The sequence below is a fragment of the Diachasmimorpha longicaudata genome, chromosome 5 (genome assembly GCF_034640455.1).
Source record: "Diachasmimorpha longicaudata isolate KC_UGA_2023 chromosome 5, iyDiaLong2, whole genome shotgun sequence".
Lineage (NCBI taxonomy): Eukaryota > Metazoa > Arthropoda > Insecta > Hymenoptera > Braconidae > Diachasmimorpha > Diachasmimorpha longicaudata.
The window spans coordinates 3,212,202-3,230,734 of record NC_087229.1 but is presented as its reverse complement, the minus strand read 5'-3'; the positions used below and the strand labels follow the sequence as shown (position 1 = coordinate 3,230,734).

Sequence of the window (18,533 nt, the reverse complement as noted above, 5' to 3'; positions counted from 1 at the left end):
AGAATATTTCAAAAATTGATCTCTCACCTCAACGTAATCTTCTCCATAATCAGTGACAACCTACTATCCGAATGATTAGCTGGGAGTAAGGCCTTGAGAACTTCCCTAATCAGTGCCTCATTAATTCCGGGTGAGGTGCGTTCAGCTAATTCGAATGCACTCCTCAACTCCTCGACAGCTCCACCAGCTCGTCCCCCAGTGCCCTCTCCATTATTGTCCCTCGTCGAATATTGATACTTGCGTTGAAGTTCCGAAAGAAGTGGAAACAGAAGTGAATTAAGAGTAGGACTGCGAGCATGTTTGGGCTCCTGTGAGCTCCTTGGCCGCTGTTTGTCCTCCATTGGCACAACAGGCACATCGGGTTTGCTTCTTCGAGCCTTAGGTGTATTATTTTCACGGACCTGGGGCTTCTTCTGCTGTCTATAGTCCCTAAACTGACGATCCTCACTCCTCTCACACCAAACAGCGGGTTTTTGAATTGGACTCTGCAGGGGATTCTGTTGGGACGGTGTATTATCATCTCTAGGTAGAGTTTCACGTATTGAATTTGTCGACTCATTTTTATAGTAAAACATTGGGGATTCTAATGGATCCTGAGGGGGTGAAGTTGTTCCACCATTAGCGTGGGCCTTCTCTGTACTATGATTGGGGGTATTATTGCTCAATGAATTGCTCAAAGTTGGCTGATCATCCATTGGGGGCAATACGGGCATCATTGGAGTTTTACCACCGTGAGGGCCTTTCACGGTCATTATCCAGGGTTCATCCAGATCGCTGTCTTGTTTCGAGTCCTCAGAGTCGGAATTCTCACTCTCAGTCTCGGACTCTTCGCTTCTCTGGGACTTCCATTTTTTGTAACGGTCGATCAGGTCGATTAAATACGAGTTCTTCTTCGCTTTGCGAATGAATTGGAACTTTAGGAGCTCTTTAGCTGTGGGACGGTTTTCCGGATCTTTGTTGAGGCAGGCTTCGACAAATTCTTTAAATTGTTTAGTGTAATTTCCGGTTAATTGTGGAGGATTGTTCTTGGGAATCAAAAACAAAACTCGCATTGGATGGAGTTCGCTGTTTGGAGGCTCACCCTTAGCGAGCTCTATCGCGGTTATGCCCAGCGACCAAATGTCTGCCTGAAATTAAATAAAAAGTTTCAATTTGGGTATTTACATTGTAAAATTAATGAGAGGTCATTCATCAATATGTAGGTTGAAGTATCACGCAAGTTATTTCAAGAATTCAATAACTGACGATGACCAAATCTTTAGGGCTGCCCGATGAGAGGGTGGGGCTCCTCCAAATATATAAAATTCGGACCAATTCTAAATGATCATTCATGTGAATAACGCCCCAACAAACTGAGAAAAACTTGATGACGAAGGATTTTGATGCGGACAATCTTGAGTGCGATAATATATCAAATATTGACTGAGTGATTCGACAGCATTAATCAAATATTGAGATATTTGCATCGTCAGTAGTTCAGCAATTGGATCAGCTATGCAAAATTTTCCATTGACAGTCTATAAAATGAACCACTGAGAGGGTACTATTCACAGGAAATTCATTCAAGAAAGCAGCGAACCGATAAAAGCGAGGAGGAATTTCTTCTGCTCCGTTCTGAAGGTTGTGTCTACAGAAAATCAATTTCAATGTAAAGATTGATATTCGCCATATATAAATTTAATTAAATTGACAAATTGGGTCACCAGCTTGTAATTTGCCACGAATCTTGCAATGTAATTCAGAAATTTAGAGTAGAGCAGAAGAAACAAGAGATTCTTTTTCTTTTAAATAAAGTTTTTTTTGTCTAAATAATAAAATTATTTTAAATTCATTACAATTATTCTCAGTACACTCAACATTTTCTGTGAGCATTGAATCAGATGAGCGTCCTACCTCCGGAAATCAAATGGAAATGAATATTTAAATTGAAGGACTCATAAAAAGACTAGAAAAAAGATGAGTTTTTTTTTCAATTTACATTGAAGTGAGACACAAAGTTAAAACGTTGATTTCAAAATTAAACTTGATTCGTGTCACTACATTCTAATTAAATAGTCGTTCATGGACATCGATGTTTCAGGAATTAGGTCATCGTTCATCCGAATTTTGCGAGTGCATTCACATAAAATGTGACTTATTATAGGGGACATGAAGGTAAAAAATAACTTCCTTCATTCGGGTCGGGAAATTAAAATTGACGAAATTTCTGTATCAGACTGTGAAGAAAAATTATGTTTGGTTACATATTCACTCATTATTGTAAGCAATTAAAAGCAAACAAAATTCAACGATTTGTCTCAAAGTGAAACACGATAGATTGTTTTCACAAGGAAATATTTTATGGTACAGTTTTTCAGTTTCAATCTCACTTCGCCGGACATGTATCGACAACAGTTTAAATTACTCTCCAATTTCAGCAGAGAATTAGGATCATGGCAAATCTACTTTTTTTCATTTCACTTCTCATAAAGTATTCATTCATGGCTATGAATACTTCAAGAAAGTCGTAGTAAACTCAATATTCTCCCTAGAATTTAAATGAGGAAAATGGCTGCTACACTAGAACTCTCTTGAAGTATGAATATTCATCTGCGAAAATCACAACAAATCATTCCTGACAGACGAGTTAATATCCTTGGTCTAAAATCCTCTTTAAAAAAAATTCAGAAAGAAAACAATTATTTCCCTCCATTGAGACAGAGAAAGAAAATCCACCTTGATAGTCATTTCCATGAATATTACATGACATTTTGATTATAAAAAACCCATTCCACCAAGAATTCAAGAATCATAAGCGTCTGCTAGTTTTAAATTCCCCCAGGGAATGAATCTTCATCTACGAAATTGGTCACAAGTAATGATTTTTTCTAAATTGTTCTTGCGCAACTTAATAGACAAATTTGATGATTGAAAAGGTTTGATCGCACACTATCGTTCAATCCCAAGTGTGAGAGATGTTTAAATATCCCGTAAAATATCAAATATATTATAAAATATTGGTATATTTACTTTAGAATCATAGGCCGATTGTTTGATGACTTCTGGTGCCATCCAAAACGGAGTTCCCACGAAAGTATTCCTCTTACTCGTTGTGTTTGTGAGTTGTCCAGCGACCCCAAAGTCCGCCAATTTCACATCTCCCATTTCGCTCAGGAGTACATTTGCAGCTAGAAAAAAAAAATGCCCCGATAGAAAGGCCACGGGTAAATAATCTCCTCAACACTCCCAGTGAGTTTAACACCTAGCTATTCATTTGAATATTCTACCTTTAATGTCTCGATGTAATTTCCTTTCGCTGTGGAGATAATCAAGGCCTTTGAGTACTTCGCGCAAAATAACGGCGATATGCATTTCCTCAAAGCTTCCGGCCTTCATGAGATCCAAAGCGGAACCGCCGCCCAAGTACTCCATGATGATCCATAGTTTGGTGCCCTGGAATTGAAAGAAGAACCGTAAATATCATTTAAATAAATGTAATAAGATAAAAGAAAATTAAAGGAGTCCACTAATGGATCTGCAATCTTTCCCGTAGTTTTGTACTGATTGGAATCATTCGACTGAGGACGATATGACCTGAATCGATGAAGTATTTTTGGTCAATATTTGATGAAATTGGGGGAATGAGGTAAGCTGATTGCAAGTGGAGGTAAGTTTCCTTGGATATCGTCGAGGCTGAAGGGACAAGAGGTGTCTCAGGGGGGATTTTTCAAGAGTAGCATAAGATAAAACCTGAAAAAAATCGCCATCTCTTTGGAAATTCTGAGTGCCCCGAGGAACACCTCCCTGAAGATGAACTCAGACGAACCAAAACGACTCATGAATTCCACAATTTTTATTTCTACTCAGATCTGATTGAACTTTAAGGGTTTTTATAGGTCATTTCACTTCGATAGTTCCACCATTCAAATAATCATAACCAAAGGTCGTTAGAATACTAATAAGTAATTTCAATAATTTTTCTACTCCTCCAGCGTGCATCTATTATTTTGCAAAAAAAAGGTAAAAAAACGATAACTCCGCACGTGTCATAGGAAGGTGATCAGCTTCTCCTTCTCATGAATAGCTTTATCCCCGTGAATATTTCAGTGTGAAGGAAATTCCAATCGGGTCAATAGTTCTTGAGACATTCGAGGAAAAATTATGCTTCAGATACTCGGCGTATATTCGAAAGAGGCTTAAACGATTTGGTTGAAATTTTACATAAAATTAGAGTTTACAGTGTCAACTCGGAGACTGTGATCGAGATGTTGATCATGTATGGCTTCAGAGTAATTGGATTATCAATGTAATACAGAACTTGCATGAAGTTCAATTCTCCCCGATTACCCTTGTCAGACATCCCTCATAACATATGGATAACTAAACGACGTAAATTATGGGAAAATATTGGCCAGATCTTCTATAATCATCAATTAAAAGTCCGTCGTTTTCGGGACCAATTTTTCGGTCATCACGTCACAAAAACGGTCAGGCAACGCTTCATTGGTGGAGTGTGAAGAGAATAAGGGGTTATCGTTGATTGGGCGAGGCCCATCCTCAGACTGGGCTAGGTCGGCTCGAACCATTTTGTTATTGGTTCAATGTTCATTCATCTATGGAACCTGATTACTGATTTAAAATCGTTAGAAGATATCAATTTTTGACAATTAGTTACCAACTAATAAGCAATATTTTGATAAAAATTACAATTTTTCCATTTATCCATCAATCAACCCTCCAAAGTGAGTGTTATACCTTTTTCTCCAAATTAAAAAGAGATATTCTCTAATTATTCAATATCGAGATTTAAACCCAGGCTTGTGAAGTTTAAATAACGTGCTATAAACGGTTTATAAGCTTACGGCCAAATGGGGAATGAATAAAAGCGCTGATGTTCAGCTACAAAAGTATAAAACTATTTTAGTGGTGGAAAAATAACCAAAGTACTTGGATACCCTTAAGCTCCATTAAACTTCACCCCATAACATCTACATTCATTGCCTATTGTCTATTTAATTTCTGAATAACCCATTCAAATTGCTGGACGGAAATTTCCCAACAAGAGAAATAATTTTTCTATCCCTCCCCCGAGTAGAAAAAAAATCGAGATCAATTATCGAGGGGGTGATTGTCAGCTGGTGCCCTATTTGGAATACCTCATATTGATTTCCCTATCCTGAAACTTTGAAGGTGGAAAACTTCAGCATAAATTATCCTATTCCTTATCATGCAAGTTTTATCATAATCTCTGAAGAACCACCTGCACCTCAGATCTTTTCATAAAAAATAGCCAATGGCTAATTGTCACGTTTTCAAAGTAAAAAAATAACGGGTGACAGAATAAAAAATCCAGATTCGAGAAATATTCACTGGATATCAGGCTCCATTGGAATGCACATATATTATGATTTTTTTTTTTAATTCATTAATGTTTTTATCCCCCATAAAGATGAGAGAAACAAGTCGAGGCAAAAGGACGTAAATAAAATGGAATGTCTACGTAGAAGTTGGGTCGAGTGGAGAGTGGTGAGGACTCCGGTGAAGTGAGGTGGAGGTAACCATGCCATCCGTCGCACACCGTTATAATTATATCTACCAGTATCACGGATGGGCCAGTCCCCCTCCCCCCTCTCGCCCCTCCGTGAATACCCATCTCACCTGCATTTACGCGGGAGGGAGGGGGGTTCATGTCTGTTGTATCATACAAACGATATCATGTGTTAATAATCCATCAGGAATAAAATACACCGTTGTCTTTTTGAGCGCAACAGTCCGGACAAGGACAATAGATTTACTGATTTATTTTTAATCCGAGTTTCATCATCATTATCAGGTCCTATTTGTTAACCTATTTATATTATTAAAATTACGAGAGTCAATTACGTCAGAAGGGGATGTATCGTCAAAGAGATCCAAGTTCGATCCAAGATCCAAAGATTACAGATAAATGTTCACGAGTTCTGATGTGAGAATTACGAATTTTGGGAATGGATTTCTGTGGAATAGGTGGTTACAAGCTGAGATAATTAGTTGCAATGTCCATATGACATTTATTATCCTAATTATCCAATGATTCCAAGGACTATCTACTTTAGAATAAAATGGAAGATGTTTCACGTACTCAGTGAGATCCCCTTCAAAAAGATCCTTTCCATTTTATCGTAAATCTACTCACTTCCGGAAAAATTCCATAATTAAAGTGTTTAATCTATGACTCAACCTATTCAAGCACCTCACCACTCAGCTAGTCGCCTTGTCATTAGAAATATCTTAAAATTACCTTGAGATACGATCCATAATATTTCGTGACATATGGGCTGTCGCACTGCGACAGTACCATAATCTCCTGCTGTATATCCTCGATCTCATCCTCAGCCTCTTCTAAATCAATGATTTTAATGGCAACAACCTGCTGTGTCCTGTTGTCAATCCCCTTGAACACCTCTCCAAAGCTGCCTTTTCCAATTCTCTCCTGCTTCGTAAATATCAGCTCCGGATCTACCTTCTGAGACCAACCAGAAACAAAAGAAAATAAAAAGAATTATTCATAAGATTGCCATGTGGGTTTACAGGATTTTTTTTTCATTCTCGACTTTTCTTTTTGTATCCATTGTTTATTACGAAAGTATCAATGAGTTTGCCAACAATGCCGCTCGCCTTGGCTCGTTTAAGGCACAACTGTGGAAGCAGAGGATACAACAAGAGTCATTCTGAAGAGATTTTTCTTTAAAAACTGGTATGTAGACCTTGAAACAATTTAATAATTTCTTTCGTCCAGTGAAAGCCGAGTTCTATGGTAATTTCACTGGCTACATTTAACCGTAATTATTTTGAATTCATTTCACAAAATATATGTCGAACAATGGCAGACATTATGGTAAGAATTTTCCCACACCCATAAGACGATTTAACTGTTTTTTCAGCAAAAAAATAAAACTCTACGGGAAGAAAATTGTTGAGCTCGAGGTATTATTCTTCGTCTGGGAATATTTCAGGCAGTGAATCGAAAATTGAATGATGATCCGTCAGGGTCAGCTATTGTTAATCGTCAATTTTTTAAATCAATGATCCTGCTAATTTTTTAATGCACTTCACATCGTAGTTTTCGTACGTTTTCCGCTTTTCCCACTCCAAAGACCGAAAGCAAACATTTATTTCACTTCATGTGAGTCATATATTGCTAAGATCAAATGTGGCTAACGTCAAATATCACCAGACATAACTCGTGAAGACCAGACATCACGAGGATTAATCAACGCGTTGTCCAAACATTACGAGAGTTATATCATCCAAGGGTCATTCCTCGTAAATATTATATCTCGCAATGGCAGCGCCTAACATGAAGAATCGTATAATTTACCATTTGGAATCCAGTCTATAAATCTCATGAAGAAATGAGTGAAAGAATGGTCCAACAGTCCGAGTATTATGAGCTTCCTCGAGTATTGCAACGGTTCTATCATTGCTTTCTTCGACCAGAAGGGGCAGACGAGATTGAAGATTGACAAGCGTCATATGGTGTGTATTTTCCGAGTGAAATGTTCGACGAAATGTGCAATGCGAGCACTGAGTTATATGATTAAGGCCCATGGAATCGAAAATATGATGAGAGACTTTTATCGATGATAAACCATCAGAAATTTCGTGATATTTAGTCACAGTGTCATTTTCAATGTTTAAATTCTTGATGTCGTTAGTTTAAATTTAAGGCCAAAGGAAAACGTTCACAAAATGCCTCATTCATTTTAAAAATTCAAGAAAATTGGATTCTTCAAGCTGAACAATCACAGGAAATTTCCACAGGAAATTTGGTAATGAATTTGAAAATTTGTAAGCATTTGGATACCTCTGAAAAATATCCAAATATCTTTTAAGGTTTACTATAGATCCATCACAGGTTCAACCATATTCAGTTTATGTATGTGAAATCGATAATTGGGAGCTATTGATTGACATTTGGGGCTATTGCATATGGGCCTTTGAAATACGAAACCTATCCATCAGCGACTTCTAATAACAGTGATTTAATGAAAGTTTGTCATTGCATCTTAAACCATGAAAAATAGATAACACGACAAATAACGAAATCTGGAAGTGTCACAATTTCTAAGGGTCTACAAACATTTTCAAAACGTGCAAGTGCTTGACTACCCCAGGTAAGTTCGTACATGCCTTGCAAATGTTTGTGAATCTTTAAGAATTCCAAGTTACTCTCGTATAAATTCAACTCCTACAAATACAAGAACGGAAAATATAATTTTTTTCAACTTAAGACTTGACCCCATTTCAAGATTTATTCTCCCCCTTCATAATAGAGAGATTTATGTTCTTGATTAAAAAAATGTGATCTGAAGGGTCAGATCAAGAGTATGATAATCATTCAATCACGAACATTTGAAGTATAATTTCCCCATCAGCACTGCCATACTCACAAGATCGGGAAATAATGGCGCCCGATATGGGTCGAAAAAAAAAAAAACTCTTGTTAAAGTTCAGAAGGCGACATTGGCTGACAAAGAAGCAATGTTCGAGACGTGTGGCCGTGACACTTGTTATAAGAGGTACCATTACTTTGCTCTTAATTCAGGAGGTCAAATGTTTTTGTCTAAGAACTTTTTCTGTCTAATGCAGAGTCACCACCGAACACTACACTAAAACAAAAAAAATTTTTTCTAATCTCGATTCACTTGAGAAAAGTTTTTATTTTTTCAATATCATACTTTTCCGAAGTAGTCATTCTCAGTCTCGATTAGCGACATATATATTCCTATAGAATCTGATCACATTATTTATGATCAGATTCATGATTATTTATGATTTATGGTTATAAGTAAACTCTCCCAATGATCATGAACACCAACCAACAAATGTATGAAATTTTTTTCCTAATAATCCATTTAATAATCCATAGGATAAGATAATTGTTAAAATTCTGTAACTGAAAGGCCCATCAGCGGCTCATTCTTCATTTTTTACCGCACTAGTCGCGTAATCTGCCATTTTTTCACAGTGTCTAATTGTCATTTTTTCAAAGGCAAACTCAAAAACTTTGAATGTGCAATGACCATAGTGTACATTTCATTCTAATAGGCCCATTAACCACACGTCAAGATATTGAAGGTCACATAAAAAAAAACAAATCCATAATATAAAAAGAACAACTTTTTTCTTCCATTCACACTATTTCAATAATTACACGTTTGTACGGAGGGCCCATTGTATTGTTAGAGTCTATTTTTTTTTCAAGGCCTCGTGTCGCTTATGTTCCTTCCTATTCGTAACACATATTACCAAAGTCTAATAGCAGACTATTATATAGGTTGAGTGTTATATAGGTCCTGCATCGCACAACGCCCTTGAGTGTACCATCATACTTGAAGATTTCATAACTGATCCGGTTTTTAATGATAATATTGTCCCGAACCTTAATTATTACAATGTAGACTTGAATTTTGTTTTTCCCACTTAATTATCAAGAACTCTACTATAAATTTAACTTGATAGACCGATTACCCTGAAGCTGACGTTGAGGGTAACCATCCCTGTTCAGTGTGAGACGTACGTGTGCGAAGGTCCCGTTGAGGTCAGATCAGTAGTGGTATCCAGGTTAAGATTTGGAGTCAATTGAGCGTATTATCATCGTTATTGACAATTTATCATTCAATCCTGACGCTCCTTCAGAATTTTCGGAAATTGTTTCGAAAATATTAAAATCATACCGATATATCAATTGTACGTACAGACAGATGATTTCGCCATTCACAATCATCGTTGATAATGTAAATAATTATAATAATTATTACATTCTATCTAAATCGATCTATTATTTATGACTTTCGACCTCCTAACATATTTATTGCTGAGATACCAATTTTTCAACCTAAAATATTCCATCTGTGACGGGCTTCGAAGACGGCCGCACCTATAGATTACTAATTATACACTGTAACCAACTAAACTTCCGTGTTATTCGTCCATCTTGTAATTCTTATTGTAATCTGTAGATAGTTTGATATGATATTAACGTCTACAACCTCGTCTTCCCTCCCACTTTCGACAAACGTTTGGTAATCGATGAACATTTTATTAAAGTGTTCACTAGTCTTAAGATTGAATACAAGTGATGGGAGCTGTTCATAATGATTAGTTGTGTATTCATTTTTTTTTTTAAATTTACCGCGTTTTCTATTAGCAAGTTTTGCTGTTCTACATGATGATGTTGGAGAATATTCCGACCATGCGTATGATATCAATTACCGGTCAAAAACAAAATATACACTAAACGTCAGACGTATAACGGATGCACAAACGTGCTTATTCTTATTCTCCAATATCTCTTGATTTCTCCCGTATAAATTTACCAACAGGGAGATGTGAATAAATATTGATTGCGCAATGTAATGGAAATTTACTGAGGCGTTGAGCCAACTGAAGAAATTTCATTTGTGAATTATGGATATTTGGCTGCAAGTATCGAGATGGGTTTTTGGCTTGTGAGAAGCGCAAATCGTAGAAAGTGTAGTTCTGGAAACAGAGTGGACGTTAAATGGTACGTTACACATGATACAATGACAATTACTATGACAATAGCTCAGATTTGGTACTTCAATTAAGGAGGGAGGGTTAATTTTGCTTTTAAAAAGGTACATAATCACATTATAATATTGAGAAACTTGTCAACTCAATCGTCAAATAGAAATCATCATACCTATCAAATGTATAACGAACAACTTGATTTTCCCATGAAAATTAAATTTTCAGAAAATCCAGAAGTTGGAAAACCTCGAAATTATTAACTTTCAAAAATTATTCCTCTACCTTCATTGCAATAAAGATAAGATCTTTATCTGCACGTAACGACGGAATACCAACAGGTTATCAATAGCAGACAACATTGACATGATAAAATTCATGAAGCTTTAAATAATCCCGAACTGAAATATTCTATTAATTCATATATCACGTGACCTTTAATTCAGCAATTCGCACACGTCTCGCAAATCGTTCTAAATGAACTCTGTCATCCCTAAATACGTCATTTCCACCCACCTTCATTCCCTCCCCTCCTAATTCAAACCGCTTTCCTCTGACCATTTACGCATCGAAATAATCATCGCGTCTTGAAAATATACCGTTAAAACCTCTCGGTATTCACCTCGCGAAGGAGTGTAAGAAATCAACAAAAAATAATTGAACAGCCGAGTCATCAATCATTATCACAAATATTTAAGAGATATTCGCCACACACTGTTCCAGAAAAAAAAAATTTCGAAAGTTAAACAATTACTCATTCACACAAAATGTTATGTATTTAACTGAAATTCCCAGTGACACTCGAACCTCCAAATCGCGTTCAATACCCCTGCCCTGATAATGAATCCTCCAACGTCCCTGAAATATCATATTTTTTTCTGCTAGCGAGTCTAGATAGCCCATGATCAACGATAAAGCCTGATGAGTGTGCAACCAAGTGATGTCTATAGAAGGACAGCAATACCAAGTGATTGCACGTGTGGGACAAATCTTTTTTTCCCCCATCCCAGATGACTCACCGAGGGCGTCGTGCTTCTTGTTTGCGTGCCGAATCGCGATCGCGGAAGTGAATTACTCTTGAGCTGATGTTGGTTACTATTGGTGACATTATTGTTGCGTTGCTGCACCGTTGGTGGTGGAGGTGGATGCGATAGTGGTCTCCCAGCATTACGCCTTGGACTCTGTTGTTGTTGTTGGTGTTGCTGGTGTTGTTGGTGTTGCTGCTGCTGCTGCTGCTGGGCCGATGGATACGGCCAGGATTGCCGGGGCATGTAACCGACATATCCGCCGGAAATGAACTGCGCCGATCCGTTGAGGTGAGGCGGTGCCATCACTACCGTTTGTTGTGCCTGACCGTTTCTCATTTTTCCAGGATTCTTTCAACTCAGTTTGCAGTGTACATAGTAGGCCCTTTAAATCAGTCGTCTGGAGAATTTTGAATGACTGGAACCACCAATTTTGCCATTCAATAGTATCACTCAGGGCTATTTAATCGGTGAAGGCTTTATGGGTATTTCTGGATTTTCCTCATTCACGAATATTGTTTTTTATACTGATTATGCGGATAATTCTAGAGGCCCATTGCAATTGGAGAGTTCAACTCGAAGAATATGCAGTTGATGAACCAATCAGCTGCGTGACGATCAGATAACGAATAGTGAAGCAATGGGAGAGAGAAAAAAATCAGTTTCCTGGAAGTGATTTTTCGTCTTCGAAATCAGTTGCTCTAGGATTCTATCGTATCTTCACTGGTGCACACCTGGTATACATTCGTCAAGATTCTTGAAATAATATACCGGAGAGTCATTGTATGGTCAAATACATCAGCCATAGATATCGGCAATTAGTGCACGAAATGAGTTTATATAACGATTGGTTTGGAGGTGGTGGGATGGGTGGAACAGCAGTGAAAGTTGAGTTCCGTGAACTGGGATTGAATTTTCCTCCGTCTCTGGTGGTTCTTGATTGATGATTTGGTCGATCAATTGTAGCAAGATCGATTGATTAAATCAGATGTTTTTTTAAGGGCGATGAAAGTTTTCTATTGTCTCGGAATTACACCTTTACACTGGCGACTGTCTGTTGTGTTGGAGTGATTATCTTAACCGGTAGCATGAGCAATTTTATGCTCTGAATCACAATAGTTTTAAAAGCCTTCTTGTGGCTTTTTAACAACTATGGATTATTCTTCATCAAAACAAACTGCATTCCCTTGTTATTGTTTGTTACATTAAAAATAAAAAAACAACAACTTGTTCAAGGAATTCTTCGGTTGGAGCACGTAACATTGCACAGCATAGAATCCCTCACTGCACTGGAGAATGACAAATAAAAAAAAATGAGATTTTAAAAAAACTGGTCAAACACGAAGCGGTGTGTAACTAATTCCGATGTTGCCCGATGGCCACTCGGATGCCAACTGACAGGCAACCGCGATCGCGCGAACGAAGGCGCGGGAGTTTGAGTGTGTTGCCTTGCCAGTGGAACGGTTTCTTTACGGGAGGGGAAAAGCGGGAGATTGAACAGAACAGAAAACTCGTTGCTCGAGACTTGACTTGAAATGTAAATGGACACCCGGTAGTCACGTTCGAGGTGTTGGGCACTTATCAAAAATCAGCTTTTATTTTTTTTTGTGGTTTTTCATGCGTTATTATTATTTCTTATCGTTCTGGGAGGGACAACTGTTCTGGGGTGACACTCGAGGAATTTAAATACCATCGAGTTGACATTATTCAATGGTATTCTGAATAAATACGTCAGCTTGTAGGAATTCTGGACACGATTTCATTGTGATTCGTCAGGTAGAGGACATGGGAAAATGATTTTTCTTCAAAATGTTGAATTAGGACTCGAAATTTTTGTTCACACAATGACCCAACTGCCGGACGAAAAGAGAATCTTTTGAAAAAATCTTTTACGCTGAAGAGGTAATGTTCAGAGGATTGTAATCATTACTTGAAGAGTTCACTTTATTATGGGAAGAGTCTAATAACTAATGTTGTCTATTGTACTCCACTAAATACAAATGACTCCCACGCATGTTCAATGAGTCAGGATTGAATTATTCTTGTTCTTATTAATTGTTCGGAAATCCCACAGGAAAAAGTGTCGTGACATTTTGCTCCAAAATCATTCATTACCCCAGCAATTATTGCATCACCGAACGAGTTGAGATAAGTCAACATAGGCCATTTTAATCGATACTCATTCAATACACCATCTGTTCATATAGAATAAAAAAACTCATTACTTCGCCGACATAATAAGAAACCATCAGCCCCAGTCGTACTGTTTGCCGTCATTGTCACCTCGCAATAATAACAAAAATGATGGATGTGATTAATATTTAATTGGAAGCTGAGGATGAAGACAAAGGAGAAGGATTCGAGGGTTTTTAAAAGTACCTCGGGCTTTCGCAATGTACAAAAGTTGAGTATCGTTGCTCAAGCATGACTTGGACTCCAACTCGTATAGCGGAATGGCCAAGTGAAAGGCGACACAACCGACGGGTTGAAGAAGGGCGGCCGAGGGGTGCGGCGGGGGTGAGGCAGAGGGGAGAGTTGCATGGCTATCGTGATAGACCCTCGGTTCAACTCGGTATACCTCGGTTCGTCTCGCTTTTGCATACATTTTCTATATTACAATAAACCAGCTACAAGACTCAAATTGTATTTGTTGAGAAGTTTTTTTTTTATTATCCAACTTCTTTATGAATTTCCCTTTGAATTCCTCGTTCCACGAATTAAATATTTTCAGTTGGCATTTTTTTTTTGAGGGGGTATTTTACTTTGTTCGGCGTTGAGAAAGGTCGGAGAATGAGGAATGAAATAACAACGTCCCCAGTGCGGGAACAACTCTCGTTACGTCAATGTAATCGTTGTGACATTTTGGGAGCAGCAATTTCATTTTTTTTTTCTTTGTGAATCACGTATTCATGGATTATTTCAGATCAGAGGGAGCAGGAATTTCCCACAGGGATTTGTTTGTGATATTCAGTATTATTAATAAATAAGGGGTGGTGGGGTTATATGGCGAGCTGGACACCCATCATCACTGTCAATTTCTTAAATATGGAGACTGGCAAGTGAGATCGCCCGAAACTATGATTATGTTTCTTATCATCGATGTCAACTTATCCTGGATCATGTAAAACACTTAAGGGGACAGAAAAAAAATCATTTTCGTGATTTCACTATCAGCGACACGATAGTGAGAGGAGGCTATACATATTGGTATTTCGTCGTCTGATATAGCGCTGAATCAATATTGTAGGTGACATTGTAATGTCGCAAATTGTTAATTTGAAATAAATATGGATTTGTCATAAAAAATAAAATATTAATGTAAAATACACGTGAGAAGATTTTTCAAAAATTCTTCCTCGGGCAGTTTGAATTTCCCATAATTAAAGGGTGTAATTTATATCATATCGTTGTATTTCAAAAGCTTTCATAGAGTGGAGAGCTAAATGTAAAGACCCGAAAGGGTATACATGTAGAAATAAATCTTAAGACTTGTTTGCGGATTTAATGACGCAATTTAAAAAAAGGAAATGAGTTTATTCCGACCGCTTATAAGAAAGCGTTTATCCAACAAAGCTATTCTTATTTTTGCTTTCATTCACATCAAATGAATGGATTTCCAACTCAAAAGAGAATTAAGAAAATTGTTTTCCAATGAATATATAAGTTTTATTTGACTGACATGCAGATTACGTCATTTCTCCGAGTGGAGACATTTTTCCCCGAACCGATTTTCCCGAGATATGCCAAAATTACCGACAATTCACCGCAATTTCAAAGTAAATTTATCATTCTTCAACAGTTGGAGTGACAAATGGGGGAAGTAAAGCCGTTCGATAATCACTCACCGGTGTAGCTCCAAACGTCCGATTACGATTGATCACGTGGCTGTCGTTGATACGATTATTGTCAATAAGACTGATGACATTATTGTTGATAAGATTCGTTCGATTATTACACTTTTTGCTCGAATTACGACGATGATTATCAGTGGATTTAGTACTCTGTCTGGAGTATTTACTGAGCACCATTGCGGCAAACATTTTCCCCTCAAATATCCCTTACACTTGAGAACAATGAAAATAATGTTTTAAACTCATTCAACGATTACAACAAAATACATCGAATAATAAAATAACCGTTGGGATATAATTGAAAGAACAAAATTAAACAAAGAAAATTTAACAATAGAATGTGGAGTGAAAATAAATAAATTCTCGGTCATTATCATGGAATTAGATTTTTTCTCAATTCTTCCTTTTCTCCTATTCAGTCGGGAATGGATGTATCGACAGGTGGGTAGACAGCTCTGTTTTCCGGCCTCGTGTCGTCTGCACGACTAGTTTAACAACAATACCCCATCGTCTCTTTCCCATCCACAAAACTCGAGTGAAAACTCCAATCGTTATTTCAACCGTTAGAATTCCATTTAAACTCGAGTGAGAGGGAGAATTGTTTTTTTTTTCCGATATTTAATTCTCACCCGTTCCTTCCATTTCACCTCTGGACATCTAAAAATAGTTTTTCATTGTGCAGTTTACCCCAACAGTTTGAAGATCGATAGTCTACTTGGTACCGAGGGCCATTTGAACCCCAACAATATGGCCCGCGAAAGAGAGACAGAGAGAGAGAGAAAGAGAGACGGTGAGAATACGTCGGAAGTATGAGTGGGAGGTAAATGAGAGGCAGAGTGCAACGACCCATCCACCGAAAACAAATCCGCAAGCAGAGGATTTTCCTCGTTTTTTTTACCAGTTAATTGTAATCCCTTTCCTCGATTGTCTACCAGCAGTCTCAATTACTCTACGGGCATGAGATGAAATCCCAAGACTCGAAACGGAATTTGGAATTACTCAATGCGACAAAAGGGTTGAAAAACTATCGGTCATTGATTAATTCCACAGTAATGATTCCGATGATATCTCCAAAGTGGATTTTGCGGAAAATTGCAGGAAAGCCTTTCTTGAGGAGAGGCAATTTTGTAGGAAAAATTTATCATCAAATAATCATCAACGCAATAATTGAATAAGTGAGAGAGATTCTGAAGTTGAGATTTTACATATTACATATCATCAGCCTCTAAATTATCCCGGTAAGGATTTAAAGGTCTCGCCACTTTCTCTTTTTAGCCCCCACATCAGTCCCATAATTCTGTAATACATTTTTCCAATATAAAATCTTGTGAATTACACAACTATTTCTCGAGTGAATAATTATCCGGAAAAATGTCAGGATATTTTTTTCCGAATTATTGAAATTTTCCAAAGAACATCCCTTCAACATTTCCCTCGTACAATCGACCTCTGCAAATTTCCCAGACTGATCCCGTCTCACACTTCACTAAAGTAAAATACTAAAAGGAAAATGAGAAAAAAATTTATATTAAATCATAGAATTGGAATGGAAAAGGCCGGATGATGGGGAAAAAGGACGTCTTAATATGGGATTTTAAAAACTGCACCTCTTGGTGAAGTCTATGGAACGAATGGAGACGTTTCCTCACTGATCGGTTCCTCTAAACTCTCGCGCGTCGACTGAGGCCTCCTGCATGATCACAGTTCAACCCTCCCACCTTTCCTCCCCATCGGCGTTTTTCTGTAGCCCACTATTTCCCTCTCTCTCTTACCCACCCTCAGAGTAACACACCGCTAAAAGCCGACCATAATACCCCGAGCGTCGGCGCAAATTCTCTGTCTACTCGATGTGCAATCACCTGGTGTTCATGTTTCCATCAGTATCTATATAAGCCCAGCCTTCTCTTCATGCTCCAGTGATTAGTTTTTCTCGTGGCCTTCCTTTATCAATATTTTATCGAACTTTGAACGAGGGAGATAAAGAAAGATGGGACATTCACGTTGATTAATCTAGAATCCCTGATTCTCCATTAGTCGTTGGATTTTTTGGATGGAGCAGTCGAATTTCCAATTTTTCTCATAATGAGGAGATTAATTCGATTCGTCAAGAGACATTTCGTCGAGATATTTCAATATTTTGTCTATAAAAAATCGTCTGAGTAAAGCTATTGAGGATTTGCAGCTCATTTTGCGCTGAATAACTCAGTACAGCTATTAATTAATTATTGAACGATCCCGGTAATCAACGACTGCAGGATAAACTGGCGAAGGGATCGCGGAGGCTGGCCAATCACGAACTCCCTTTCCACAACTATATACGTTCTATATATACGTATATATCATGTGGGGTACTATTTACTATACAGGAGTAAATCAATTTTTGTACAATTACGGGAAACAAGACATTACAGTACGAAAGAAAATCAACATTGACATGTTGTATTGCTTGTAAATCGGAGCAAAGCCTTTGACAATGGCTGCACTGAGTTTTCTCAAGGTGAAAGAAAATAAATGATGAGTACTTGTTACGAAAAAGCTTATTCAAAGTTCCTTCCAAAGTAGATAACGAGATTTCGAAATGAATGAAAACTTCATGAAAGTTATAAAGTTTTCACGAACTGGTAGGGGAATACGATGTTGGTAAATTTTTTAGTTGGGTTTGGGATTCTTTGTTTGTTGCTTTCCGAAGATAAGGATGTTGGAGATGAGGGAAAAAAGCGTCTGAGAATCGACCGTCTGTCTAGGGCAAGGACCTTGGCACCCGACGCCGACGCCAAGACCCTTCTTCTTCACCCGATAGACCCAACCCCCATCAATTTAAACGAATCCCGTCTCACACAACTGTCAAAGAGGACATGGATCCGAGACTGGATGAGATTAACCACAACCACTCGAATCGGAAAGGTTTCAATTGAGTTATTTTTGGGTGCTTTAGGAGTGAAATCGTGAAAATAAGATGCGAATGAATTATTGAGGGAGGGAGAGGGGAGGCGGGGCGGTTATGGTCGCTTGGATTGAGGAAAAGTGCGAATGAGATGTATAAAGTCGTGAGATGTATAAAGTTTCCACCTTAGATCAATTTTTGTAAACAATATTCAGGAAATTCGTTCAAGACACCAATTTTTACCAGCGATTTTTTTAAAGT

The 18,533-nt window shown here is 37.7% G+C and overlaps 1 protein-coding gene across 6 annotated transcripts in view; it reads right to left on the bottom strand.

Moving 5' to 3' along the window:
• Gckiii (Germinal centre kinase III) overlaps nt 1-18,533 on the bottom strand; it is a 28,035-nt gene that overhangs the window by 2,671 nt on the left and 6,831 nt on the right. Inside the window, exons 1-5 of one of the 6 annotated variants that reach the window (XM_064122328.1) lie at nt 15,383-15,592; nt 6,260-6,484; nt 3,267-3,432; nt 3,010-3,167; nt 28-1,127 (exon numbers count right to left, since the gene is read on the bottom strand). In XM_064122328.1, the coding sequence (XP_063978398.1) occupies nt 28-1,127; nt 3,010-3,167; nt 3,267-3,432; nt 6,260-6,484; nt 15,383-15,577 (1,844 nt within the window). In that variant the 5' untranslated portion in view covers nt 15,578-15,592. Of the gene's footprint in view, nt 1-27; nt 1,128-3,009; nt 3,168-3,266; nt 3,433-6,259; nt 6,485-7,339; nt 7,361-11,531; nt 11,888-15,382; nt 15,593-18,533 lie in introns of those variants that run through there. The other 5 variants (XM_064122325.1, XM_064122327.1, XM_064122331.1 and 2 more) reach the window with 5 other exon arrangements.